The sequence below is a fragment of the Chrysemys picta genome, chromosome 20 (genome assembly GCF_011386835.1).
Source record: "Chrysemys picta bellii isolate R12L10 chromosome 20, ASM1138683v2, whole genome shotgun sequence".
In the NCBI taxonomy this organism is placed as follows: Eukaryota; Metazoa; Chordata; order Testudines; family Emydidae; genus Chrysemys; species Chrysemys picta.
In genome coordinates this window covers 5,359,486-5,386,609 of record NC_088810.1, presented here as the reverse complement: position 1 = coordinate 5,386,609, position 27,124 = coordinate 5,359,486, and the positions used below count along the sequence as shown (strand labels likewise).

Sequence of the window (27,124 nt, the reverse complement as noted above, 5' to 3'; positions counted from 1 at the left end):
CAAGCAGGCCGGAAAGGATCTTTGGGGGAGCAACCCTCAGTCTTTGGTTAATTGCCTAGGCCCTAGGATATGGGCTGTGATTTTATTTGACATGTAACTTTTGGTTTCCAGTTACTCCTATTAGCTATTATTGTAAATCTCCTCTTTGTTCAATCGACGTTTGCTTGCCTTCTCCCTGAGCAGCTCTCCGGGCCGTTTCAGTCGAGCGGGGATCTGAGGTGTAACCGGCACACCGGGCGGTGCTGTTCCTTGGGAGAAAACACAGCGAGTGTCCAGTGCCCAGGGGCTCCAGACAGAAGATGCTTGGCAGACTTGGCAGCTGGAGTGCGCCTATCGCTAACCTGCAGAGGGACCGCGGGGTCGGCCCAGGCTGAGGTTTGACTGCTTGTGTCGCCTGTGGCGGGTGGATTACGGGAGCTGGCCCCTGGCTAGCCCAGGCGGCTCTCTCACGGGGAGAGCAGAGGGTAGCAGGGTGCCTCCCAGCCCTGGTATCCCGGGAAGTGTCACAGTGGAGTTCGGCAGTGCTGGGGGGGACAGAATTTAGGAATCATGTGGCACATTCATCCTCACGCCCCCCATGACTCAGAGCTCAGCTCCCCATACACACACCCATGATATGGATTTGCAGGGGGCCGAAAGGGTTCCCTAGGGAGGTGGTGGAATCTCCTTCCTTAGAGGTTTTTAAGGTCCGGCTTGACAAAGCCCTGGCTGGGATGATTTAGTTGGGGATTGGTCCTGCTTTGAGCAGGGGGTTGGACTAGATATCTCCTGAGGTCCCTTCCAACCCTGATATTCTATGATTCTATGAAAGGGGCTGGAGAGTAGGAAGAGGTCTAGATTAGATCTGGAAAATGGGGTTAAATTTGGAGTTTTTGGACAACCCCCCCCGCAGTATTTCCATTGTGAACTGGTGCCTCATGCTCTGCTGAGTGGACCAGGCTCCCCGTCTGGACATCTCCCACGATGGACTGCCAGCTCCTCGCTTAGCAAGGGGAGGCCGTGCATCATGGCAGTTGTCTGTCCATGGTGGATCATGGGAGTCTGACCAGGGCCTAGCCCAAAAGCATGAGTCACCCACACTACAGCTCCCATGAGGCTCCCTGGTGGCATTTGAGAATGGAAATATTTCGGTTTTGGGACATACCATTTTTTATGGTAAGTTTTTGACCAGCCGTCGTCTGGATGCGGGAGCTTCAGTCTCTTGAGCCCAGGGCCGGTGCTTCCACTAGGTGACCCTAAGCGGTTGCCTAGGGCGGCAGGATTTGGGGGGGCGGCATTTTGCCACCTTCAGGGGGTCCATCTGCTCCGGGTCTTCGGTGGAAATTCGGCAGCGGATCCTTCACTCGCTCTGGGACCCCCCGCCGAAGTGCCACGAAGACGCGGAGCAGAAGGAACCCCACCGCCGAATGCTCAGAGGAGGAGCTGCCACCTAGGGCGGCAAAAACCCTGGCGCTGCTCCTGCCTGGGCCTCTTTTAATCCCTGACCAGGCTGCTGAAGGTGCCCGTGAAAAGGGCAGCTGAGTTGTGTTGACACCTGTCCTGCTGGTAACGGGACTGAGCCTCCCACACCTCGTCTCTGACGTCCCCTGGCGAGAGACCTGGCTGTGGTGTGGAAGAGGATCTAGGGTTCTGTCCGCTGAGCCCATTCGGTCGTGACAGAAACAGCTTCTAAGACCAAAGATGAGTCCAAGTTGATTTCATTTTACTAACCTTCGCTCTCTCCATGTACAGGGTCGGCTGGTAGGGTCCTTCTTCAGCAGATAGGCTCATTTTTATTAAACTTTCCACCCAGACTGTAACATACAGATCCCAGCTAGACAACAAACATCTGGATCATCACTGAGGGCATGTCTGTGTTCCAGCAGTGACTCTCAGAGCTTGTGTCAACTGACTCTGGTTTCCGGAGCTCAACGCTACAAGGCTGAAAATAGCCGTGTAGACGTTCCATGCCAGGCTGGAAACCCAGCAAGGGGAGAGGGTCTCAGAGCCCGGGCTCCGTCCGGGGTGGGAACGTCTACACTGCTGTTTTTAGCACAACAGCATGAGCCCCATGAACCCAAACCAGTTGACCTTGGCTCTGCGACTCGCTGCCATGGGGTTATTTTTTTGCAATGTAGACATACCCCGAGTGACCAGGTGAGCAGCCCTGGGCTTCAAAAACATCAGGAACATGTGTGGAGGTGTCATAAACACCTGGAATATTAGGTTGGGCAATACTGGGATCAATAAACATCTGGAGCATTAAGACAGGCAGTGCTGGAGTTCATAAACATCTGGAGCATTATTGAGTGTTCACATAGGGTGTGTCGAGGATTCATAAACATCTGGAGTATTTCAGATGGGCCGCGTTTGGGTTCATACACATCTGGAACGTTACTGAAGGTTTAAACGGGATATGGTTGGGGTAAGGAACCCAGGATTTCCTAGCCGTGGTGGGGCAGGATTGGAGACTGCCACAGGGGCAGGCTGGATGTTCCTCAGGCCTTCGCCATCCTTTAGGAGGAAGGTGGGGTCTCCAGGAATGGTGCAGGTGCTCACATGTGGCAGGCTGGTGATCATCACAACGTCTGTCCGCATCGGGGGAGTGGCTGCTTGTGCCGGTGGCTCCTGGGAAGCCTGGCTGGCATAGCTGAGGGCCAGCTGCTCCAAACGTCTCTTCTTGAAGAAGGCCTGGGTGGTGGCGTGGAGCGGCTGCAGGATGCGAGGCACGGGTTTGCCTGGGTGCAGGAAAAAGTCGAACCCGGAGCAATCGGTGGGGTCACAGAATGGCTGCAGGGATGCCTCCCCTTCAGCCGGCCAGGTGAAAGGGAATGGCAGGGTGAAGTCCTCGGTCAGCACCCGGATGGCAAAGTCATCATCCTTGCCAAATTCCTTGTAGGCCCTCTGGATGCTGTGGAAATGCTCCTCCCACTTCTTGGTATCTCCATCATAGATGTCTGGGAAGGACCCCGGCAGGCTCTGGACCAGCACCGAGGACGAGGACACTGTGGCATCCGTCAGGCTGTAGATGAGCCCTGGGTTGTGGCTTGGCAGGGCTGTCTGGTTGAAGATGGGTGGTGGGGGGAGCAGGAATTCTTGCTGGCCGCCCCCTCCTCTTCCTCCTTTGGGCTTGGAGGTGATGACTGAGGCAGGAGCAGCTGGGTTCCCTCCATTGCCTGCACATGTACAACCAAAACAACAAGATGAGAGTCCCAGGGAGGGGAACGAGGGAACAGGCAGTGTTGTGTGGAGGGGAGAGCAACATGGGAGCAGCAAAGGGAGTGGAGGAGCAGTGATGGGGGTGGAGCATAGGGGTGAGAGGTAGAGAGACAGCAGAAGGGATGTAGGATGGGGTGGTGGGTCGGGAGGCAGAGAAGGTCTTAGCTGACTTGAACATGGGCATGGTCCACCTCCATTGAGAGTGGGAGAGCCATCTGGCCTGCGTGTTATTCTACCAGGCCCTCTTCTTAGTCAGCTCCACAAACGACTGGGTCCCTCCCACACTCCATCCCCCATATTTACCATTCAGTACCTTGGCTCTGAGGTGAGTAACCGAACTGGCCCGCGGTTGAGGAAGCCATTACTCACATGGCCTAGCAGAACCTCCACGGACTTGTTTACTACAATCGTCTGGGAAACGACAGGGGCTCTGGGGTGACATCACACAGGAGAAAAGAGAGGGGAGGTGATAGCTGAGGATGACACAGAACAGGAAAAGGGTTGCTGCACCACTAGAATGTAGAACTTGGTTACATACCCCTCTTTCTTGCACCTCCTCAGCTGAGCTCTTTGCCGAAGCACAGGCTTTTCACAGAATTGCACAGAGAGAAACCTCAGGGCTGTTATGTAAAACCCTAAAGATAGATGTTAACAGTTCCCGGGCAGCTTCAGAGAGAGAGAGAGAGAGAGAGAGAGAGAGAGAGTCCAGTGCAATGTCTTATAAACTAACACTGAACATATGCAAACACTCTGCAAATAGTATCTGGAATACTTCTGAATCATTTTTAAACACAAGCTATTTGGTAGTAAATCTAGCCCTTATACAGCCTTCCCACTTTGGTGCTGTTGCATATATTTAAATACAAGCTTTCAACATAGCCTTTACACGTTAGCACACACAGAGCAAACCTGGTGCTCTCTGATCTTCTTTCTGAGATGAGGTCTCAGTCTTCATAACACGTAGCATGTGTCACCTTCACCGCTTGAAAAGAACGGCAGCATCTTGATTCTTTCCCAAACGCTTGCCTTGTCAGCAAACCAAAGTCTAAAACTCCTTACATACCAGCCCTTGCATTAATAACAGGGAGGGAGATGGTCCCCAAATTGGACTAGTTGGCTTCTAACTTTCCATGTTCTGTGAGATCCAATAGGTATCTCTGCAGTACTCTCTACAGATGTTGTGGTGGGAAGTTTCCCTGGTTTGTGTCCCTTCCAGATGATTTTCATGAAGTTGACTCCTCTTGTTTGGGTCCAATTCCTCTGACTGAGGATTGAGTTCTGATTGGTCATTTGAGGCCAATAAAACTGACCTCTAGCCAACTCTAGTGTTTCTTCAATCCCCATGTGGTGCGTATCTTCTCATGGATTCTTTATAATGCTGTCTCAATGAGTGTAGGGTATCACTCGCTGTCCCAAATCGTCTCTTTTCTCAATCTTTCTGTACAAAACCCCATTGGACACCAAAAAGTCTAGACAGGTCTTATATTTCTCCTTCTCCTCCTCACCTGACTGGGTCCAGGGCCAGACTCCAGGGAGTGAATCACGTGTCCTATATGCCCATTTTGTCACTGCAAAACTTTCCAATCAACGGGAATAGAATCTTGGGCATTTGTCCTTCCAAGCTATGGCCTTGGGGTTTGAAACTCTTGTGCTATGCTGAATCTTCTCCAGGATTGTCCTCCTGAGACCCAGTTTGTACTCTGTGCATCTACGTGATTCTTTTGCTGGCTGTCTTCTTCACACAAATCCTCCAGCAGGCAGCTGTGCTGTTGGTGCACTAAACTGGGGTGAGGTAAGTTCTCACAGTCTTGTACTAAATGATCTTGCTGTCCACAGTTGACACACATCCATCCTTTTGTCCATCTTCATACTACTGACTTACCAGTTCCCTTAGGCTTCTCAGGGGTTAAAATGTCCTGAATTGGGTGGAGCAGGCCTTGGCCTAGTATTTGGGACTGAGCCAACTGCTGCTGCAGAGGTTTCCCTTTCCAGTCTATCTCCGAACTCCTCTCACCGCTACAGGATGTTCTTTCCCGTTCCTTCACCCACTGACGGCCAGCTTTACTCAGGAGTTGCCCCTTCTCATCACAGCACTCTTTCTCCATAGATCTCCCTTGAAGCAAGAGCTCTTCATAGGGAATGTTTCTCTGTTGACCCTATGGATTCTGGATTCTGAGTACGATTTGTAATGATTTGTGCAACAGCCTAATTCGAACTAGTCTTGTATGTCCAAATCCAGTTCTGTATCTTCTGTATCAAGCCTCAAGAGTTTCTTGGACTAATGAATGGAGTCTAGTGAGTTAGAGCAGTGCGACTGTAAACCAGGATACCTGCTTTCTATTCCCAGTGGTGGGGGAAGGTGGGGCCTAGTGGTTAATAGATTCATAGCTTTTAAGGACAAAAAGGACCATTAGGATCATCTAGTCTGGCCTCGTGCATAACACAGGCCAAAGAGCCTCACCCATCATTTCTGCATCAAGCCCATAAGTTATAGACCAATCAGAAATGATCTTTTAAAAAGCTGTACAGTCTTCAGTCTGGGGAGAGATGTGGGGCTGGGAGTCAGGACGTTTGGGTCCTTTTCTCAGTGCTGCGCAGGGTGCAGAATCTAGTAGGTTAAAGCAGTAACTCCTGGGTTCTACTCCCAACTGTGGGAAGCAGGAGGGGCAATCAGGGGCATCTTCACCTCCTTCCTACCCTTCCGAGTTAGCTACATAGCCTTGGGCTTTCCTTGGTCCTTGGGCAGCGTGATGTATAAGTTGACCATTATTGTCACCTCGCTCAACATGTTCACTAGGGTTTTCCTCCTCACTGTCATCAACACCGACCACTGCATCTCCATGCCCTGCCCTGTGTGGTCCCAGAACCACAGGTCGCCCCGTCTGGCTTCTTTGGTGATTCTGGTCATATGGATCCTATCTCTTGCATTGACCTTGCGGTACCGCAAGCTCAATGCAAGAGATAGGGGGATTTCATGATAGAGATCTCGGGGATTTCATGAGCTAATCTTCAGAGTGGAACGTCACCTCCGACAATCTGAACAGTGTCCAAGAGAACCTCTTGCTGAGAAAAAGAAGGATGATGGCCCGTGTTGCTATCCACTTCCTGGTTGGGTTCCTGGTCCCATTAGCCTTGATCATCACCTGCTACATTCTTCTAGCTGCCAAGCTGAGGAGAAGCCATCTCACTCAGTCCAGGAAGCCCCTCAATGTCCACCTTGTCTTGAACCTGATCTTTTACCTCTGCTGGCTCCCATATCACGTCTTCTACTTCCTGCAGGTCTCAGGTGATGCACCACATTCAGTGATGGAAAAATCCCTGGACATGGGCATCCTCTTTGCTGATGGCCTGCTCTATTCTCACAGCTGCCTCACTCCCATCGTCTTCCTTTCCATGGGACAGGAGTTCATGGGCTGCAGGGAAAATGCATGTAACTGCCAAAATGCTGTTCACTTGGAAGGAGAGCCAGCTGAATAGGGGAGAAATGTTCAAGGGGAGATGGGATCCATTCATAAACTGTATGCTGGCTCAAGATAACGAGCTTCCTAAGTGTGTTGTGTCCCCCATAGTAACTGAACTGTACGAGAAGATGACAGCCTACTACTGCTAATGAACTTAGGTGCTCCTTCAGCATCTGTGCTTAAAGTGTGGTGCTGAAGGTTCTAGGTTCAATCCTTGCTGATGGCACATGCTGGGGGATGGGGATCATTACACAAAAAGGGGTCTAAATTCTTGACCAATATTTTTCATACGGAATGGCTGGGCCTGCCGCGCTTGGGGCACTTGTCCACAGGCCTGAGCCGATGGGCGTCTTCCCACCGATATCAGTGGGGATTGGATCAGACCATTGGCAGCAAAACTTGCTCAAAATGCTTTGCTATTGTGCTACTTAAATGCTGGTCTGTAGCATTCTCTGGTGTTTGCTTCCCTGCTGATTTTCTAGGCTCAGCGTCAACCTCTAATAACTTCACAGAACAGCTGTGGTGATTTTCTTTTGCCAATAAAGGAATTTTCTTCCCGTGCTGCTCTCATCTGAACTAATGTACAGTGGCTCTGTGTTGGGGATGGTCTATCTTAGCAGCATCCCTTGTGGTTCAGATGGGGTGGCCACCTAGTGGCTAGAAGGGAACAAATTCCAGTGTAACAGAGTCTAATCCTGCAGCTTCCCTCGCCCATGTGAGTGTGAGTGAGGCTCAAAGCCCAGCCCACAGTGCAGTTCAAAGACAAGAGCTGTACCAGATGAGCCAGGAGAAAGGTCAATAGGCAAGACGGGTGCTGCGGACGTACACGATCTATTTCCCCACTCGGACATTCAGGACATACAGGAGATACAGGACAGACAGGAGGTACAGGACAGACAGGAGGTACAGGACAGACAGGACATACAGGAGATACAGGACAGACAGGAGGTACAGGACAGACAGGAGGTACAGGACAGACAGGACAGACAGGAGATACAGGACAGACAGGAGATACAGGACAGACAGGACATACAGGACATACAGGAGATACAGGACAGACAGGAGGTACAGGACAGACAGGAGGACTTTCTCAAAGATGGTGCTGCAGGTATATGCACAATATGCTGCACGGCAGATCTCGTGGCTCTAGGAGGGCAGTAGGGTCTAAGGATTAGAACACAGGGCCTGGGAATCTGGACTCCTGGGTTCTATCCACCTCTGGATGGGGACTGGGATCTAGTGGGTCACAGCAGAGGGCTGGGGACTCAGGACTCCCGGGTTCTATCCCACAACTCTGTGGGGAATGGGGTCTAGTGGTTCTGGGGGGCTGGTGGGAGTCAGGAGCACCCGATGAGACTACTGAGCAGCAGCCCTGGACCCTGGACCCCAGACTGTCTGCACTCTTGGGTAGCTGCAGTGACACTGGCTCCGTGTTCCCCTGTGGCAATGCTCAGAGCAAGGTTGCTTTATCCTGCAGTGGTTTGTAGGGCTGGTGGTTTTGCTTTCTGACACAGTGGGCCATAAATATGCAGTTGAATAGGGAGGATAGTTTGCTCTTCTGTTCCCCTTTCTTTGGTGGAACATAGAGCACATTGTAGGCAACCATTAGCTAAGTCTTCATGCCTGTGTGCGGTGAGAAAGGAAGTTGATTTGTCCTAAAGTCCGTCAATTGGACCAAATCATTTCTATCCGCTTCCCCTGCTCTAACCCTGCAGACCCAAATCCCCTCCCCGAGCTGTGGATAGGACCCAGGAGTCCTGACTCTCAGCCCCCCGCCCCCCGACTGTAACTAGGAGACAAAACTTCCCTCCCAGAACTGGAAATACAACATTTATGTGTGTCCTGTTCATTTAGCTGTAAACTCTTTGGGACTCTCTGTTCATCTATGTTTGTACAATGCCCAGCACAACAAGGCCCAAATTTCAGCTGGGGCAGGGACTGTCTCTGTACAGCGCCCGGTAAAACAGGGCCCTAGCACACACACGGCATCGACCTATCACAATACAGATTTTAAATACGAATGAAACAATGAGGTTATCTCAGGTGAGCTGCCACCTGAACTACTTTTGGGGTCTCTCCAGATCGACTCCTGCTCTACACTATAACATTTTACCCTCTTCAATAGCGTTTGAAACGCACTTTCCCTCCACACACAAAACTGCTTTAGTCAGTTATGGCTCGTTCTAAGCAAGGTCACAAAGTGACTCTGCTCTTTGAGGACTGAAGAACAATTCAGCCCAAATCATTCCAGGATCAATTGTTTCATGAGACCTGTAAAATGGCCTTGAGACTCCAGGTGGCATTCGCAGTGGAGCCAACAGATTCCTCTTAGCTCCCTCGTTAGGCCCCTCTACATCTATCCCCTCTCGTACCAGGCCCCCTACATCATCCTTCCAACCTCCCAAGGAATATCTCTCTGTGCCCATGTTAATGTAACCAGACCATGTCATCACGCTACAAACCTCTTGTGGTTGTACCTCCACTAACATCCCCACCAGCATGCGGCACCACAGGGCCGTGATCTCAGCTGGGGCTGGGACTGTCTCTCACCATTGGTGTGTGTACTGCGTGGCACAATAGGGTCCTGATCTCATCTGCCTCCTAGTCAGGACCATAATACAGGTGATAAATAATCATCATAATCTGATCTGGTATGGGAATTCCTACATGGTTTCAATGGGCTACTTGGTGATACCACCCAGCTCTGTGACACACAGATCCACAGGGATTAACCAGGTAAGTACTGAAAAGGCAAGGACTTGGGGTTGTCATGTACCTCTAGCCCTAGAGTACCAGGAGCCGTGCAGCCTGCTAGGATCTGGAGAGACGTCTCCTTGAATAGTGGGGAATCAGCAGGAGTGATCCTGAGAATCTCCCACAGCGAGGTATTTTAGGGTGAGTGACCTATGCTAAGAAATGTCCTTGCTGACGTGGACTATCCTTGTTATATCACCGTCTCTGAACGGCAAACGGCTAAAGCTCTTGTTCTGAGGTGATGCTGGTCAGAGTCTAAACAGGCTCCTCTTGTTTGTCCACTGGACAGTTCATTGGGTTTTTAAGAATGGGAACAGTCAGTCATTAAGAGGAGGAAGCAGAACCCATGGCTCTTATCAGCGTGAGATCGGTGCCTGCCAGAGATGAAAAAGGGCAGACAGGGAGAACAGGCTGTCAGGTGTGGATGTGTTTTCAGAAGAGCTCTTGCATGAAATAGCTGTGCCAACATAGCAATGCCGCTGGCGACAGGTGAGGCAAAGAGGGACCTCAGTAGCTCTTTGTTGTACTAGGATTGGGTCCTGGTTGTGGGCGGAGAGAGAGAAAACAGAGGCCCAGATTCTCAGGCCTTGTCTACACAAGAAAGATACGTTATTTGACCAGTGGTGGGATTTTAATCTGAGGTAGTTCAGCCATGAAAACCCCTGTGTGGAGGCTCTTCTTTCCATTCAAATCAGGTTTATGTTGTGTTATACTAAATTGACCAGAAATCGGCTGTGTTTTAAAGCACTGAATCAGTGTGGTCTGTGTTGTAAACAAGACTGCTTCTGTAAAATGTTGCATTTAAACTTCACAGAGATGACCTTATCGGCGGCTGAACGGCTGCGCAGAATTAGAAAGCGTCCAAGAACTAAGGAGGACTTTCTGAGTGAGGTTATGCTGCACTCCGCCACCGAGAAACAGGAGTTGAAGGCGTGGCGGGACTGCGAGAAGAACAGGGGATTTCAAACTGGGGTTTGGACCCCTCGGGGGTCACAAGGTTATTACATGGGGGGGTCGTGCGCTGTCAGCCTTCACCCCAAACCTCACTTTGCCTCCAGCATTTATAATGGTGTTCAATATATTTAAAAGTGTTTTAATTGATAAGGGGGGTCACACTCAGAGGCTTGCTGTGTGAAAGGGGTCACCAGTACAAAAGTTTGAGAACCACTGGAGGAGAGGGACCAAAAGGAGAACACGGCACACCAGAACAAAGCCACTGAGCGGCTCTTAATGGTTATGGAGCGCCACGCGGACACGCTCCAGGTGATACTAGCTCTTCAAACCGAGCAGCTCCGCGCCCGCCCTCCCCTGCAGCCGCTGTCGCAAAACTCTTTCCCATGCAACCTTGACACACACCACCAACACACTCTTATCAACCTCCTGGCTCCAACCTGTACCCGCGGCATCCCACTCCTCCCCGCTCACAGTCCAGCACTCAGACTCCCACCACAGGCGCCAACTTCTTCTGCCGCTCCTCCCCTCTCCCTCCCGGAGCTCACTACAGCTGTTTGGCGGCGGCAAGCGCTGGGAGGTAGGTGGACGAGGGGGGACGCGGCGTGCTCAGGGGAGGAGGCAGAAGGGGAGGTGAGGCGAGGCGGGGCGGGGCAGGGAGCTTGGCTGCCGGTGGGTGCAGAGCGCCCACTAATTTTTCCCCGCAGTTGCTCGAGCCTGGGAGCACCCACGGAGTCAGCGCCTATGACTCCCACTACCCACAACACCCAGCCCTCTGCATTTTGGCCCTGCTGAAGTACAGCACCCGCTGTATCGTACTCCAAAGGAGAAGGTGGGGTATGATCCCTGGCCATACACAAATCTAGCCATCCTGGGACCCCTCCTCCTCTTGAGACCTTCCCTTCCCCCATACCCATCCCCCTCTCTGCTGATTATTTTCCTTTTACTCTCTCCTCCGGTTGTTGTCTTTTAATAAAAGGATTGTGTTGGTTTGAAAGCAATCTTTATTCTATTAAGTGAAAGCAAACAGAGCCCTGCAAAGCAACATACAATTATGTTAAGGTCCCTTCTTGCATCATGTGCACCAACCACCTCCTAGCATTACAAGCACTGCAATCCCGAGCATAGCAACAAATATTAGTGGCTTTCAGCTTCAAATTGCTGCCTCAAAGCATCCCTGATCCTTATAACCCTGTGCTGTGCCCCTTTAATAGCCCTGGTCTCTGGCTGTTCAAACTCAGCCTCCAGGCGCTGAGCCTCTGCGGTGAGCCCCAGCCCTGAGTGAAGCTTTCACCCTTCCCTTCACAAATATTATGGCGCGTACAGCACACGGCTATAAGCATAGGAATATTGTCATCGTCCATGTCCAGCTTCCCATAGAGGCAGCGTCAGCGGGCTTTTAAATGGCCAAATGCACACTCCACAGTCATTCTGCACTTGTTGAACTGCTCCTTGCTGCTGTCAAGTTGCCCTGTGTACGGCTTCATGAGCCACGGCATTAAGGGGTTGGTGGGGTCTCCCAGGATCACAATGGGCATTTTGACTCCCCTTACGCTGATCTTTTGGTCTGTGAGGAAAGTCCCTCCTTGCAGCTTCTTTAGCAGGCCAGTGTTCCGAAAGATGCGTGCGCCATGCACCTTTCTGGATCAGCCTGGGTTAATATCTGTGAAATGCCCACGGTGATCCACAAGCGCCTGGAGAACCATTGAGAAATACCCCTCACCATTAATGTACTCGGTGGCTAGGTGGTCTGGTGCCAGAATTGGAATGTGCGTGACATTGATCGCCCCTCCGCAGTTAGGGAAGCCCATTTGTGCAAAGCCATCTACAATGTCACGCATGTTGCTCAGAGTCACGGTCTTTCGCAGCAGGATGCGATTAATGGCCCTGCACACTTCCCTCAACACGAGTCCAACGGTTGACTTTCCCACTCTGAACTGGTTAGCAACCAATCGGTAGCAGTCTGGAGTAGGCAGCTTCCACAGTGTGATCATCACGTGCTTCTCCAGCGACAGGGCAGCTCTCATTCTCGTGTCCTTGCGCCACAGGGCTGGGCGAGCTCATCACACAGTCCCATGAATGTGGCTTTCCTCATGCGAAGGTTCTGCAGCCACTGCTCATCATCCCAGATGGGCATCACAATGTGATCCCAACACTCAGTGTTTGTTTCCCGAGCCCCACAGCAGCATTCTACTGTGGTCAGCACCTCCGTGAATGCCACAAGCAATCTCCTGTCGTAGCTACTACGTGTGGCGAGATCAACGTCGCACTCCTCTTGCCTTTGTAGTTTAAGGAATAGCTCCACTGCCACCCGTGACGTGTTGGTCAGAGCGAACAGCATTCTTGTCAACAGCTCGGGATTCATTCCTGCAGCCCAAAGAGGCAGGGCAGGGTGCGCAGGACACAAACCGTTGAGAATTGGCTCCAAATGCGGAGGGAAGCACAGGGATTGCTGGGTTGTGAAGCAATGCATCATGGGGCATTGGGACAGGACCCAGCATGCCCCGCGACCCCCTCCACCTTCCCACAAGTCTTAGGGGCAGAAGAGAAAGAGGTGCTCTGTGGGATAGCTGCCCAGAGTGCACCGCTCCAAATAGCGCCGCAAGTGCTGCAAGTGTGAACACGCGATTGCGCAGGCAGCTGTCAGTGTGAACACACAACAGCGGTTTTCCTTCTGCGCTCTCTGAGCGGTGCTGTAATTGCTGACGCCTTAACTTTGCCAGTGTAGACGTGCCCTTAGAAACCCTCTGAATACAAGGTCAAGTAGGTTTCGCTTTTTGTAGCCATGGGAGACCTGACAGTGACAATGACAATTGGCTGATAGCTAATGTAGCATGGGATGATTTAGTTGGGGTTGGTCCTGCTTTGAGCAGGGGGTTGGACTAGATACCTCCTGAGGTCCCTTCCAACCCTGATATTCTACGGGAACGTCACACAAGACTTTGGGAAGTCCTGGGCCAAATCTCATTCAGTCACAGCCACCAACTCCACCAGCCCTTTAGAGGCAACTTAGACATGGCACTGAGAGTCTGTTTCCTCCAGCTCCGTTTAGATCAATTCATACTCTTAAGGCCAGAAGGGACCACTGTGATCATCTCATCTGACCTCCTGGACAGCACAGGCCGGAGAACTGACCCAAAACAATTCCTAGAGGAGAGCTGGTAGAAAACCAACCCATCTGGATTGAAATATTGTCAGTGTGGGTGACTGTCCCGATTACTCTCCTGGTTAAAAATGACACTCTGGTTCCAGCCTGAATTTGTTTAACTTCAACTTCCAGCCACTGGAGCTTGTTAGACCTTCCTGTGGTAGATCAAAGAGCCCATGATTAAATATTTGTCTGCCATGTAGGTACTTATAGACTAGGATTAAGTCACCCCTTAACCTTCTCTTTGTTAAGCTAAACAACAAAGGTTGAGCTCCTGAAGTCTCCCACCATAAGGCCGGTTTTCTAATCCTTTAATCATTCTTGTGGCTCTTCTCCGTCCCCTCTCCAGGGGGGGACAGAGAAGGATGATGTTACCAACATCCTTCTCGAATTGTGGACACCAGAACTGGACACAGGATTTCAGCACCAGTCGCACCCGCGGCAAAGAAAGAGGTAAAATAACCCGAAGAGCTCTGTGTAAGCTTGAAAGCTTGCTTCTCCCACCAACAGAAGTTGGTCCAGTAAAAGATATTACCTCACCCACCTTGGCAAAGCTGGATAGATTCAGTTCGAGGGGGGGGGGGGAGTAGCTTTTGTTTTAGTAGGGCGGTGATTGCTGGGAGAACTGCCTGCTGCTTAGGATTTTCCTTCTGTGAAAAGTGGCGACCACACTTCTCAAAGAGGAAAGAACGCCCCGTGCATCTACAGGGCTTTGCATTCCAGGAGCTGCAAACACTGCTCCCCTGCAGGATAGAATATGTGTGTCCCCATCCCTGCTGGAGGGGATGAGGCCTGCTCTGTCGGGGAGGCACTGGATGAAATATGTCCATTTCAATTCACTGAATCAAGACTTTATTGGAGCAACAAGTTGCTAACATACCTAGACTAGACCAGACTTTAAGGTCAGAAGGGACCATTATGATCGTCTAGTCTGACCTCCTGCACAACGCCGGCCACAGAATCTCACCCACCCACTCCCACAACAAACCCCTAACCTATGTCTGAGCTACTGAAGTCCTCAAATCATGGATAAAGACTTCAAGGTGCAGAGAATCCTCCAGCAAGTGACTCATGCCCCACGCTGCAGAGGAAGGCGAAACCCCCCCAGGGCCTCTGCCAATCTGCCCTGGAGGAAAATTCCTTCCTGACCCCAAATATGGTGATTAGCTAAACCCTGAGCATGTGGGCAAGACTCACCAGCCAGCACCCAGGAAAGAATTCTCTATAGTAACTCAGACCCCACCCCATCTAACATCCCATCACAGGCCATTGGGTGTATTTACCACTAATAGTCAAAGATCAATTGATTGCCAAAATTAGTCTATCCCATCATACCATCCCCTCCATAAACTTATCAAGCTTAGTCTTGAAGCCAGATATGTCTTTTGCCCCCACTGCTCCCCTTGGAAGTTCTGCAAGTGGTGCCAAAGAGTAACAGATACACAGATCCTCAGGTGTCTGTGAGAGACAAGTGAGACCCGAGATGGGGCTACACGCCGGATCCTTGGATCCGTTTATCAGCAGCATCTCTCCAAACTGCTGTGTGTATAAAACGTCTCACCCGCTCTGTGTGTGTGTGCACCAATGCCCTCTGCTGGGTGGAACACGTCAGATCGGCTTTGTGTGTAAGCCCGTGTTCACTAGCACGCTCTGCATTCAGAGTCCAGTGATCTGCGTGCACGGACAGAAAGTTCAGCTGCCAGTTTGGTTTCTTCATAGCTATTGCCTTGCGCCAGACACATGCAGCCACCTCTGGTCAGGAGCAGCCGCTTAGCAGCTGCACAGGGCTGATTCAGCCAATGCAGAAATACAGCCACTGCTCGTGGGGGGCACAACTGGTGTTTAACAGCTGCAGATCACTGGCGCGCAGGGCTCGGTCACCAGGACTGGGTAGGAATGCAGTTGTCCACAGGGTGGGACATGTAAACTATGTCACAGCTGCAGAGCAAAGTCTACCCCAGTGCTTACAAAAATGCCCTGAGATTTTCAGTGTGAGCACAGAACAGAGAACTGGGCGGCTTTTTAAGGCCCCACGTGGTACTCGGTCAAATAAGTCCCCATTAAACCTTTCGATCCGTGGTGATTTTTTATTCTCGCTTCTACAATTTCTGTTGCATTTTTCCTATTTTGAATAATTTTGTTCCTTCTATTTAAGCAAAGAGAATAATTCCAAGGATTATTTTTGTATTAAAGTAGCAACAGAGTCTGGGGGCCCCTGGTGCTGGGCGCTGCCCAGACACAGCAAGAGACAATCCCCGTGCTGGGTGCTGCACAACCAGTGTCAGTCTGTGTCCCGTGTTAAAGATGGGAAACTGAGGCACAGAGTGATGCAGGGGCTTGCGGAGGGCAACACAGATTCTGTGGCACAGGCATGACTTGAACTCAACTCTTCTGAGTCCTGATTTAACCACAGGCCGGCCTTGCTCACTAGGTGACTGAATGGAACATGGATCTCCTCCGGGCCCTGCCCTAGTCTCCCCAGAACAGCTCTCTCTAGAGGCACCCCCTCTCTGTGCTGGCCCCAGGCCAACCCTCACTAGGCCGCTTTTATGTTTTACACTCAGCTGCCTCGCCACCTAGTGGCAATATGTAGAAAAAGCGAGATTGTTTCCAAAACAAATACAACAGTTTATTTTTTCTTTCAACTGCAATAGCAAGACTAGGCTTGGAAGCCAGGCCCCCACTATGGGAGGAGACTGGGACCAGTGATTACAGCATGGGAAGCTGCAGGTCAGGACGCCTGGGTTCTCTTCCCAGCTCTGGGAGAGGAGCAGAGTCTAGGGGGTTAGCGCAGCAAGTCGATGTTCCTAAGCCCCAAGATTCCTGGGTTCTCGGCGCATTGGCGAGTACTTTGGCTTCTGCCTTCCCTCCAAGGCTGTTTGGGTCACTGATGCTCGGGGGCCAGTCAGACAAGCCCAGGCAGGAGGCAATTCCACCCCTCGCTAAAGCCACAAACCCAGCAGCCAGCACAAACCAGCAAATAACACAGAGGGATTTAGACAGATTAACGAAAAACCTTGAACGCCGAGGCTGGAGGAGAGCAGATGGCTTGACAGCTCCACGAGGAGGGGAGGGTGCACAACTGTCCTTTGCCACGATGCCCTCAAAAGCCTTGCCAATGCGTGGACAGCTGAGACCACAGCTCATCACGCCCATGCGCTCCCAGCAGTTATCCTGGATTGGGAGCTTTTGAGGGCAGGGACTGCGTGGGTAGGAGGGTCTAGTGGTTTGAGCAGCGGGGGGTCTCTGAGTCAGGATTCCTGGGTTCTAGCCCCACTTGTGGTTAATATCTAGTGGACAACCTTGGGGGCTGGGAATCAGGACGCCTGGGTTCTATCTGGCAGCAGAGAGAGCTCTAGTGGTTACAACGGCAAGGCTGTGATGGAGTGGCACTGTTTGGTCAGTGGGTGCCCCCGGTGCTCCCCTTAAAAGTGGCTCCCCAGCACAAGAGTGCAAAAGCTGAGCTGTTGGTCCGATCCAGGCTGGCAGGGAGGATCCCAGGGCAGATGGGCCCATGGCTCTGATCTGAGGGATGGCCCAATGTTCTGCAGTTAACTCCTAGGTAGATGGATGGAGAGACACCCCAATCCAGGCTGATCCCCAGAGCGCCCTCTGCAGGGGGAGCTGTGCCACTGATCCCTAAATTCAAAGGGCCGTGATAGTTTGACCTGAAGGGCTGAGGCCCAGATCTCCAGTGCCTTAACCCCCTGCCCCGGACCGGGCAGAGTTGTTGCAAATGCTAATCACATTTAGCACAGTGATCACTGACCGGCAGCACGTCAGGTATAAATAGCCACGTTTATCACCCTGGGCGACCAGGAAACAATTGCTCCACAGAGATATTTGATTTCTTCTGTTTTCTTTTAAATGAGCAAACGTAGTGGCTGTTGGAAAGTATCAATATCGCAAATTGCAAACAGGGAAATATACTAGTGGATCAGAAGTACTAGGGTTAAGAGCCCAGGACAGAATCTCTAACACAGGGCCAGCATAGGACAAAACTAGTACTGTTTATATTTGCTGAAAACCCCAGCTGAAGTCAGGACCCTGTTGCACCAGGCGCTGCCCAGACAGAGAGAGGCCCTGCCCCAGCTGGGATCAGGGCCCTGTTGTGCCAGGCGCTGCCCAGACAGAGAGCGAGAGACTCTCTCCAAAGAGCTTACAATCTGGCTAGACAAAGGCAAAATTATTCTCATTTTAGAGAGGGGGAAACTAAGGCACAAATGAGGTGACTTGCCAACGTTTCTAGCAGAGCTGGGAATCAAACCCAGAACGCCCAAGTCCCAAGGCAATCTTCCCCAGCAATTGCCTCATGGCTGACCTGGGCTGAGCCAGACCATCCGTCTCAGCCTCTTCAAACATTGGCCTCTCAGCTGAGAGCGACCACAAGGGGTCACTGGGGAAAGCTGGCCTGGTGGCTGGAGCGGGGATCAATTCCTGGCTCTAAGACTCACTGGGTGAGCCTGGCAAAACACAGCATCTTTTTTGCCTCAGTTTCCCCACCTATAAAAGTGGGCTAGTATTTCCCCACCTCACAGGAGGCAGGAGACATTCAGTAAACGTTTTGATGATGCAGCCACAAAAATTGTAAATCATCCGCATTTTCAAAATTCGACTTCAGACCCTCCAGCAGCAGAAGGGACCATTACATCATTTAGTCTGTCTTCCTTGTAACCCAGACCAGTAAGTTCACCCTGGTCCCCCTGCCCCGAGTCCAATAACGTCTCGAAAGGCATCCAGTCTTGATTGGAAGCCATGGAGAGGAGTAACCGACACTTCCCCAGGCAGTTTGTTTCAATAGTTAATCACCCTCAGGGAGAAAAACCAGTGCCTCATTTCCAGCTGGAATTTGTCTGGCTTTAACGTCCGGCCACTGGTTCTTGTTATGCTGTGGTTTTGCAGCCACGTAAATTGTCAGATCATCTTCTTTGTTTCCAAAGGGATCTGAAAAGCAGGACGGGAACGAGAATCTGTTGGGAGCTGGTTTGGAAATGTGTCCTGGAAGAATCAAACCATTTGAGCTGGGTGGTTTGCTTGGAAAGGCAGCGAGGGCTGGGAGCTCTCGCGGGTAAATCTGTAATAGGGGGCTCGTACAGATGATTTTAACACAGCAAAGTGAAAGAGACACAGCCGTTTAGGACAGGAAGTGAAGACAGCTTGATCCAGGAGGCTTTGGAGAAGGAGGATGGAGTAATTCATGCTGAAGTTTAGCTGGAGAGGTAGAGCTAACAGGAAAAAGGTATCCCAAAGCGTGGCTCCACAACACTCCCACACTACGCTGGGGCACCCGGCACAGCCCTGACTGCCCCGGGAGAGCTCCCACCCCCAGCAGCACAGTGCCCCCTAGTGCCACGCTGGAGCACTGGGTCCAGCCCTGGCTGCCAGGGGAGAGCTCCCACCCCACTCGCAGTAGCACAGCACCCCCAGCCCTGAGGCATTGGGGCCAGCACTGACTGTCCTGGGAGAGTCCCCCCACTGCATTCCCTGCAGCACAATACCCCCATCACTGCCCTGGGCCGGCAACGGGCCAGCCCTGACTGCCAGGGGAGAGCCCCCCCCCCCCAGCACAGCACCCCCTAGTGCCACACTGGGGCACTGGGTCCAGCTCCGATTGACAAGGGAGCGCCCCCACCCTGCAGTACAGCACCCCCTAGCGCTGATGCATTGGGGTTACTCACTGCCTTGGGAGAGCACCCCTACTCCATTCTCTGCAGCACAGCGCCCCCTAGCACCGCACTGGGGCATTGGGATCAGACCTGACCACCAGGGGGCAGCCGCGCTGCCAGGTGCAGCGGAACAGGCCCGGGTGGGGGGCAAAGCCCGGTGACACACGCACTGATCCCTTTCACCTCCGGAGTGGGGGGGGGGGGGGGAGTGTCACTCTCCCAGCAGCAACTGCCGGCCCGCTTGAGCGATGGCGCAGGTGCGGGGGGAGAGGGGGCAGGTTGTGAGCCCTCGATCCCCGTGGGTCTCTCCCGCCGCCACCATGTTGCAAGGTTCTATCCCCGCCCTCCCGACGCCACTAGATTGTCGCAGGGTTCCACGGGGGGATCCCAACGTTCCACGCCCCTCCCCCCCCGTCTGCCACGGATCGTCGCAACCTTCTGTCTCCTCCTTCCGCCCTTGCTGTAACGTTCGATCGGGGGAATATTCCATCCGCAACGTTCCTTCCGCCATCCACCCCCACCCCGATCGTCGCAACGTTCTATTCCCGCCCCACCTAGGTTGTCTCGACGTTCCATCGGGGTTCCCGACGTTCTACCCCCACCCCGCTCCGGGGGGTTCCCAGCACCCCCAGCCTCCCTCCCGCCCCTCGGCCAACGTTCTGTTCCCCTCCCCCCACCGCGTACATCGTCGCCACGTTCCATCGGGGCTCCCAACCTTTCATCCACCGCCCCACCCATCCACCCCGGCCGGCGGCAACGTTCGATCCGGGGCTCCCCAGCAACGTTCCATCCGCTCCCGATCTCGAGCTGGGCTGGCCACGTTCCAGCCCGCCCCGAGCCCTGGACCGTCGCAACGTTCTGTCCCCTCCCTCGAGATAGCTGCAACGTTCCATCTGGTGGGGAGAGGGGGGGGTCCCCAACCTTCCTTCCGCCCCCTCCCTGCCGGCCGCTCGCCCGCCACGTTCGGCCCGGGAGCTCCCCGAGGTTCCATCCGCTCGCAACGTTCCACCCCTCCCCCCGTCGCTCTCCTTCCCTCCCCCCGATCGTCGCAACGTTCTATCCCCTCCCCCACCCTCCTCCCCGGATTGTTGCAACGTTCCATCCGCTGCTGCCGCCGCCGCCCGCGACGCTTCCCCGGGGTCCAGGCCGCGCTCGATCGGCGGCTCCGCCGGCTCCCCCCTCACGTGTCCCGGGCTCCCAGCTGGGGAAGAAGGGAGGGGAAGAGGGGGAAGGGGAGGGGGGGAGAGGATCGCTCTCGCTCTCCTCCTCACATGACCCGAGTGTTTGTCCCCGTGATCAGCGCCTCGGCTCCCGTGTCTCCTCCGCGTCCCCTCTGCCTCCATCCGGCGTGAGATTTAAACTCACCCGCCCCCCTTCCTCTCCCTCTTCTCCTTCCCTCCCCCCCGCCCCGGCCTGGTGCTGAGGGGCCTCCCCACCCCTCTCCTTCCCCCCTTCCCCTCCCCCCTCTCCCCTCTCCCCCCATGGACATGCTGGATCCCGGCCTGGACACAGCCACCGCCTCCGCTGCTCCCAGGTAAGGGGAAGACGGGAGGAAATTCCCCACCCCTTTCCTGGGGGGCCTGATTCCTTCCCACCCCCTCGCTGGGCCTGCGGAGGGGCAGGGTGGGGGAGGGGAGGGAGCCAGCCATGATCCTCCTGCAGCAACAGCGGCGCGGAGAGGGGGAGCACAAAATGGAGGACGAGGCAGAGAGCGAAGGAGGGGAAAAGGGGTCGGGGGCAGAAGGCGGGGGGCTGGGAGCCCAGGAGGCTTGTTGTCGTGTGGGGGAGGGAGAAGGAAAGGAGCAGGGGCCTTGAGTGGCGGGTGGGGAGAGATAGGGGGCTGTCATCTGGGGGAGGGGAAGAGTTGGGGGTCCTGTGGTCTGGGGGGCAGGGAGTGTTTGGAAAGCTGAGGGGGCTGTGCCGGGGGGGGGCAGGGAGCGTGTGCCGGGGGGGAAAGGCGGGGAAGGGGTCCTGAGATCTGTGTGACTTGTGCCTGGAGTTGGGGTGTGGGGGAGACGGACAAAGGGGGTCAGAGTGAGCTGGTGTCAGGAGGGGGATGGGTGGGTTGGGGGGCCACATGGGAGGGAGCTGGGGCTGTGATCTGAGTGGATTTGTGTTGGGGGGGAGTGGGGGCTGGGCTGGGATGAGCTGGTGACAGGACTGAGTGGGGCACAGACGGGGCCTGGGATCTCACAAGTGATGGGGGGTGGGACAAGAAGAGGGGAGCACGTGGGGTCTGAGGGAGCGGGTGGGGGAGGAGGGAGCTCAAGGGGTCTGTGAGCTAAGGGAATTGGTGTCATGGAGGGTGGCAGGGGGCAGAGGAGAGGACTGGGGAAGTGGGTCAGGGAGGGAGAGGGCTCTTGTTAGTGTTGAGGGGTAGAAGGGTCCTGTGATCTATGCGCGGTGGGGATGGGATGGCAGGGGGAGTTCACCCCACCAAGTAATTAGCTCCCAGGATTCCCCAGCCTGGGCTCTAGATGACTTGGGGAGCGGGGCAGCCCTGTGGCGGGGAGTGGGGTGCGGATGTAGATGAGATGGGGCCGTAGACGGTGGAGGGGCCGAAAGAGACTGCAGAAGCTCATGGGTACTTGGTGTCCAGGAGGAAGAAGTGGGCTGTGTGCAGGGGAGACAGAGGTGAGGGGGGAGGAGGCTGATGTGCTGGAAGTGGGAGAGGGTGTGGTTAGGGGGCATCTTCTGGTGATCCTCTGTGCCAAGGGGAGTGGGGTGGGAGGCGTTAGGAGGGGGAGGAGCAGAGAGAAAAAAAGGAGGGGAGGAGAAAGGGGTGGGCTGAGGGGAGTGGGGTGGGAAGGATTCTAGGATCCACCTGAGTTGGGGGATGTGGGAGATCTGGGGGGGGCAGGAGGGAGCCCCCTGCAGTGCGGGGGGGGGGCAGACCGGGGTCCTCATGGAGGGGAGGGAGTTGGGAGGCTCGAGCTACATATCCATGTCCTGCAATTGGGGGCACCCCAGGGACGGGAGGGTGTTGCTATAAGTGTGCGGGGGGAGGGTGTACACTCTGGGCCAGCTCAATGGACTCCAATGGAGTGACAGCCCATTGACCCCCAGCTGGGGTCTGGCCCCATTGACTCCGGGGGAGCTGCGGCCCATTGACCCCAGCTGGGATCTGGCCCATTGACTCCGGGGGAGCTGCGGCCCATTGACCCCAGCTGGGATCTGGCCCATTGACTCCGGGGGAGCTGCGGCCCATTGACCCCAGCTGGGATCTGGCCCATTGATTCCGGGGAGGCTGTGGCCCATTGACCCCAGCTGGGATCTGGTCCCATCGACTCCGGGAGAGCTGCGGCCCATTAATCCCAGCTGGGGTCTGGCCCCATTGATGCCGGGGGAGCTGTGGCTGACCAGCTAGGGGTCTGGCCCTGTATCTGGCAGACTGTGAAGAGGCCATTCACACCTTGAGAGGTCTGTGTGATGCCTTGCCTGTGATCTGTGGCCATGTCTGAGACCCGCGCCCTCTCTCCCCCCCCCCCCCGCCCCCCCATGAAGGGCAGAGCGGCCAGGGAACGGGGGGCCCATCCTGGGGGTCAGAGCTCCAGTCCCTGCTGAGGGCTCTCGAGTAACTGACCTTGCTGCTTCTCCGGTTTTAACCCTTATCTGGACGCCCCTCCCCACCCCATCCTGCTCCCCAGCCTGTCAGGCCCCCCCCCTCCCTCCCCCCCTGGCCTGGCCGTATAAGATAAAATTCTCCAGCCCTCACTCTTGTTAAGCCTATAGAGGAGGGTATCGCGAGCCAGGAATTGGACGGGCATCTGGAAGGAAACTTGGGTTAATATTCTCCAGAGCCAGGGACATTATTGGTCCTGTGGGTGTGGGTGCCCCACACTGGCTCCGCCCCCTCTCCTGAGGCCCCGCCCCTGCTGCTCCCCTGAGATCTGCTCCCCTGAGATCCTCCCACCCTCGCTCTTTTCTGCCCCCTCCTGAGCCAGTGGCAGGGCAGCCCTGCTCAACAGCTGGGGGGCGGGCGGGGGCAGGGCTAGCAGCTGAACAGCTGATTGGCAGCCAGCCCCAGGGCCACCAGTGCAGCAGCCCTGTGGATGCTGAGACCCCCTATTTTTCCTCACGGGGTCCGCGCCTGGGACGGGAACTGGGCTTTAGCCCTTGGCATAATCCCTAGCTCTCGTCTAGCACGTCCCATCCGGGATCTCAAAGCACTTTGCCCAGGAGGGCAGTGTCCTCCTCGTTTCACAGACGGCACAACGGAGACTCCCTGGGGCTGGGTCCTCCCTGGGTGGAAATGAGGCGAGGCTGCGGCGGGCGACTCGGCCCTGGTGATCGCTGGCAAGGCGAGAACTCGGGGCGGGGGCCTGGGCGCTGTTAAAGCCGTTGAGTGGCACCTGCTCTCTGCCCGAGGGGCTGGCAAAGGTTTGGGTGCTGCGGAGTCTGGTCGTCTTGGAGACCTTCGGGGAAAAGATGTCACGTTGGGAGGTGAAATGACATAGGGTTGAATGGTGCTGACCCCCAATGTCCCAGGGTGGTGCTAGGGGGCGCTGTGCTGCAGGGAGTGGGGTGGGGTCTCTCCCCTGGCAGTCAGGGCAGGCCCCAATGCCCCAGGGTGGCACTAGGGGGCGCTGTGCTGCAGGGGGCGGGGTGGGGGTCTCTCCCCTGTGGCAGTCAGGCCTGGCCCCAATGCCCCAGAGCGGTGCTAGGGGGTGCTGTGCTGCAGGGAGTGGGGTGGGGTCTCTCCCCCAGCAGTCAGGCCTGGCCCCAATGCCCCAGGGTAGCACTAGGGGGTGCTGTGCAGCAGGGAGCGGGGTGGGGGTCTCTCCCCTGTGGCAGTCAGGCCTGGCCCCAATGCCCCAGGGTGGCACTAGGGGGTGCTGTGCAGCAGGGGGCAAGATGCTGACACATCTGGCTGTTGTCAGAGTAGAGGGGTCACTGCTGCTGGAACTAACTGCGCCCAGAAGTGAATAGGTCCCAGAGCCTGGTAACGGTGCCGCTCCAGGGCCCAGCTGGCAACACTGGGTGCTGTGGAGATCTGGGGGGCTCTCCCCACCGTGACAGCTTTAATTAACCCTGCTAGGGATCAAGTTCCATGGTTACTGAAGCAGCCAGTCCCTGCCCCAGCTGAGATCAGGGCCCCATTGTGCCAGGCGCTGCCCAAACATAGCAAGAGACAGTCCCTGCCCCAGCTGAGATAAGGGCCCCGGCGTGCCGGGCGCTGCCCAGCCACAGCGAGAGACAGTCCCTGCCCCAGCTGAGATCAGGGCCCCGTGGTGCGGGTGCTGCCCAGACACAGCAAGAGACAGGTCCTGCCCCAGCTGAGATAAGGGCCCCGTCGTGCCGGGCGCTGCCCAAACATAGTGAGAGACAGTCCCTGCCCCAGCTGAGATCAGGACCCCGTCGTGCCGGGCGCTGCCCAGACGCAGCGAGAGACAGACCCTGCCCCAGTTGAGATAAGGGCCCCGTCGTGCCGGGCGCTGCCCAGCCACAGCGAGAGACAGTCCCTGCCCCAGCTGAGATCAGGACCCCATTGTGCCAGGCGCTGCCCAGACATAGCAAGAGACAGACCCTGCCCCAGCTGAGATCAGGGCCCCGTCGTGCCGGGCGCTGCCCAGCCACAGCGAGAGACAGTCCCTGCCCCAGCTGAGATCAGGGCCCCGTGGTGCCAGGCGCTGCCCAAACATAGCAAGAGACAGGCCCTGCCCCAGCTGAGATCAGGACCCCGTGGTGCCGGGCGCTGCCCAGCCACAGCGAGAGACAGTCCCTGCCCCAGCTGAGATCAGGGCCCCGTGGTGCCAGGCGCTGCCCAAACATAGCAAGAGACAGTCCCTGCCCCAGCTGAGATAAGGGCCCCATTGTGCCAGGCGCTGCCCAAACACAGCGAGAGACAGACCCTGCCCCAGCTGAGATCAGGGCCCCGTGGTGCCGGGCGCTGCCCAGACGCAGCGAGAGACAGACCCTGCCCCAGCTGAGATCAGGACCCCATTGTGCCAGGCGCTGCCCAAACACAGCAAGAGACAGACCCTGCCCCAGCTGAGATCAGGACCCCATTGTGCCAGGCGCTGCCCAAACACAGCAAGAGACAGGCCCTGCCCCAGCTGAGATCAGGGCCCCTTCATGCCGGGCGCTGCCCAGCCACAGCGAGAGACAGACCCTGCCCCAGCTGAGATCAGGGCCCCGTGGTGCCGGGCGCTGCCCAGCCACAGCGAGAGACAGTCCCTGCCCCAGCTGGGATCGGTTCTGTTGTGCTGGGCTCTGCCTAGACATGCAGGGAGAGACAGTCACTGCCCAGAGAGCTTCTAATCTAAGGAGGGAAGCCTGGTGCATGATGGGAGATGTAGTCCAGCATATCCAGGAGAATGCGGTGCCTGAACTACAATTCCTATGGGGCACTGCAATTACATTTTCAAATAACACTATTACCAACAAATTGGCATTTGGGGGGCAGCCCCCTTTCTGGGACTTGATTCTCCTTTAGTCGCTCCTACTTGAGCCACTCCCAAATGTATCCTTCCAAGCCAGGAAGGTGTGTTCCCCATTCTGCCGATGGGGGAAACTGAGGCACCGAGGTCTAATGGAGCACGTGGCAGGCCTGGGAATGGGGTCTTAGCCCAGCACCTTAGCCCTTGAAAGGTACCACCCGAGTGTCTGCGCTAAGTCGCCGGTGGATGAGAGAGGTGGCGTGTCTCACTGGCTCTGCTGGGCTGGAGGAACAGGCCTGTCTGCCCAGTGGACTGTCCTTGGGGGGGGGGGCGGGTGGGGGGGGGGGAAGTCTCCAGGGGCAGCGGTAGCCGCACTTCGTAGCAGTTCCTGGGCTGCGCAGGGAGGCCTGTGTGAGTGATGGTTACTCCCTCGGGGAAGGGATCTGTTGGCGGGAGGGCATTAGAGGGGTCTTTGTACTGCCCCCTAGTCCTGTGTGTCTGTGAAATAACTCCGCTGAGTTCACCATGGCTTTTCGTCATTTTCAAGGCCGGGCGGGCCCATCGACCATCTGGTCTGAGCTCCTGGGTAGCCCAGGCCAGGGAATATTGCCCAGGGCCCCCTGCACTGAGCCGCATATACGCCCAACTTCCCCCTGAAGTGCATGAGATCAGAATCTGGCTCTTTTATTATTAGGATTATTTCAAATAGGTTCTGTATATATCCCGTTCCCCGGTTTCTACCCCCGCCCATAGCCAGTCCTTACCAGCTGCAAGTTGATTGGAGTCGGCACCCTCTCGAGGGGAAAGGGCCCATGGCCAATTCCCTGCCTCACTGAGCCAGGCAGCCCCCCGGCTCTGGGGCCAGATGGGCGCTGAGGCACCATTCCCTGAGCCAGTCTGTTCCTGGAGCCGGTGCCCAGACGTGCGTCCCGTTTGGGGCCCTTTCGCGGGCTGACCTGCGGCGTGCAATGCATTTCATAGCGTGATACGCTTCACAAGGGTGTTAATCAGTGTGTAACGTCCCATCCCCCGCTTCGATCCTCTGCAGGGATACAACCAGGGGATCTAAAAGCGTAAACGCCTTCCGAGTGACGCAGAGGCGCAGAGGAATTCACTGACTCAAACCGCTGTGCCTGATCTAGGACTAGGGAGTGACAGTCACTCATTTGCCAGGCTTACCAGGGCAAGAAATGTGGTTGTTACTTACTGGGGGCGGGGGGGGTGGGATCCCCAGGGTCACCAAATCAGGAAAGACCCTACAAAAACAAAGCTTTAAATACAGCGTGTACAAATTGTGGGCCCATGGTAGCACTAGGCAGCCACGTTACCAAGCGCCTTCATCTGATCATCGTGGCCCTGTGTTGGAAAGGGGATGGGCGGGGCGGTGGTGTTTCATGGCTAGCAGGCACACCAGAAACTGACCGGGTGGAAAGGAAATTGACTGATGGTGGAAGCGGCTGTGTTAGTCTCCCTGCGCCCTGCTCATCCAGGCAGGAGTGTCTCTGGGCAGTTGCATACCACACTGGCATCCAGATAAGGCGTGGGCATTATCTCTCCCGGCCAGCG

At 55.2% G+C, this 27,124-nt stretch overlaps 2 protein-coding genes across 2 annotated transcripts in view; one reads left to right on the top strand and one right to left on the bottom strand.

Annotated features, from left to right (window-relative positions):
• Positions 1 to 2,178: 2,178 nt before the first annotated feature.
• On the bottom strand, positions 2,179 to 6,106 carry LOC135976898 (uncharacterized). Its single transcript, XM_065574652.1, has 2 exons — positions 5,913 to 6,106; positions 2,179 to 3,442 (listed from the first exon to the last, which is right to left on the bottom strand). Exons 1-2 carry the CDS (start codon positions 6,104 to 6,106, stop codon positions 2,374 to 2,376), a joined length of 1,263 nt encoding a protein of 420 aa, XP_065430724.1. The 3' UTR covers positions 2,179 to 2,373.
• A 14,191-nt stretch (positions 6,107 to 20,297) lies between these two features.
• Positions 20,298 to 27,124, top strand: part of USF2 (upstream transcription factor 2, c-fos interacting) — a 15,675-nt gene continuing 8,848 nt past the window's right edge. The window contains 2 exon segments of the mRNA XM_065574651.1: positions 20,298 to 20,712; positions 23,385 to 23,479. Coding sequence (XP_065430723.1) covers positions 20,660 to 20,712; positions 23,385 to 23,479 — 148 coding nt within the window. The 5' untranslated portion in view covers positions 20,298 to 20,659.

What these genes read in the sequence shown, in the direction of transcription:
- LOC135976898 (XM_065574652.1), bottom strand. Translation starts at nt 6,106, where the DNA reads ATGACCAGAATCACCAAAGAAGCCAGACGGGGCGACCTGTGGTTCTGG. An exon ending in CAAGGAAAGCCCAAGGCTAT is followed by an intron (nt 3,443 to 5,912) that starts GTAGCTAACTCG and finishes CTGACTAAGAAG; the next exon opens with AGGGCCTGGTAGAATAACAC.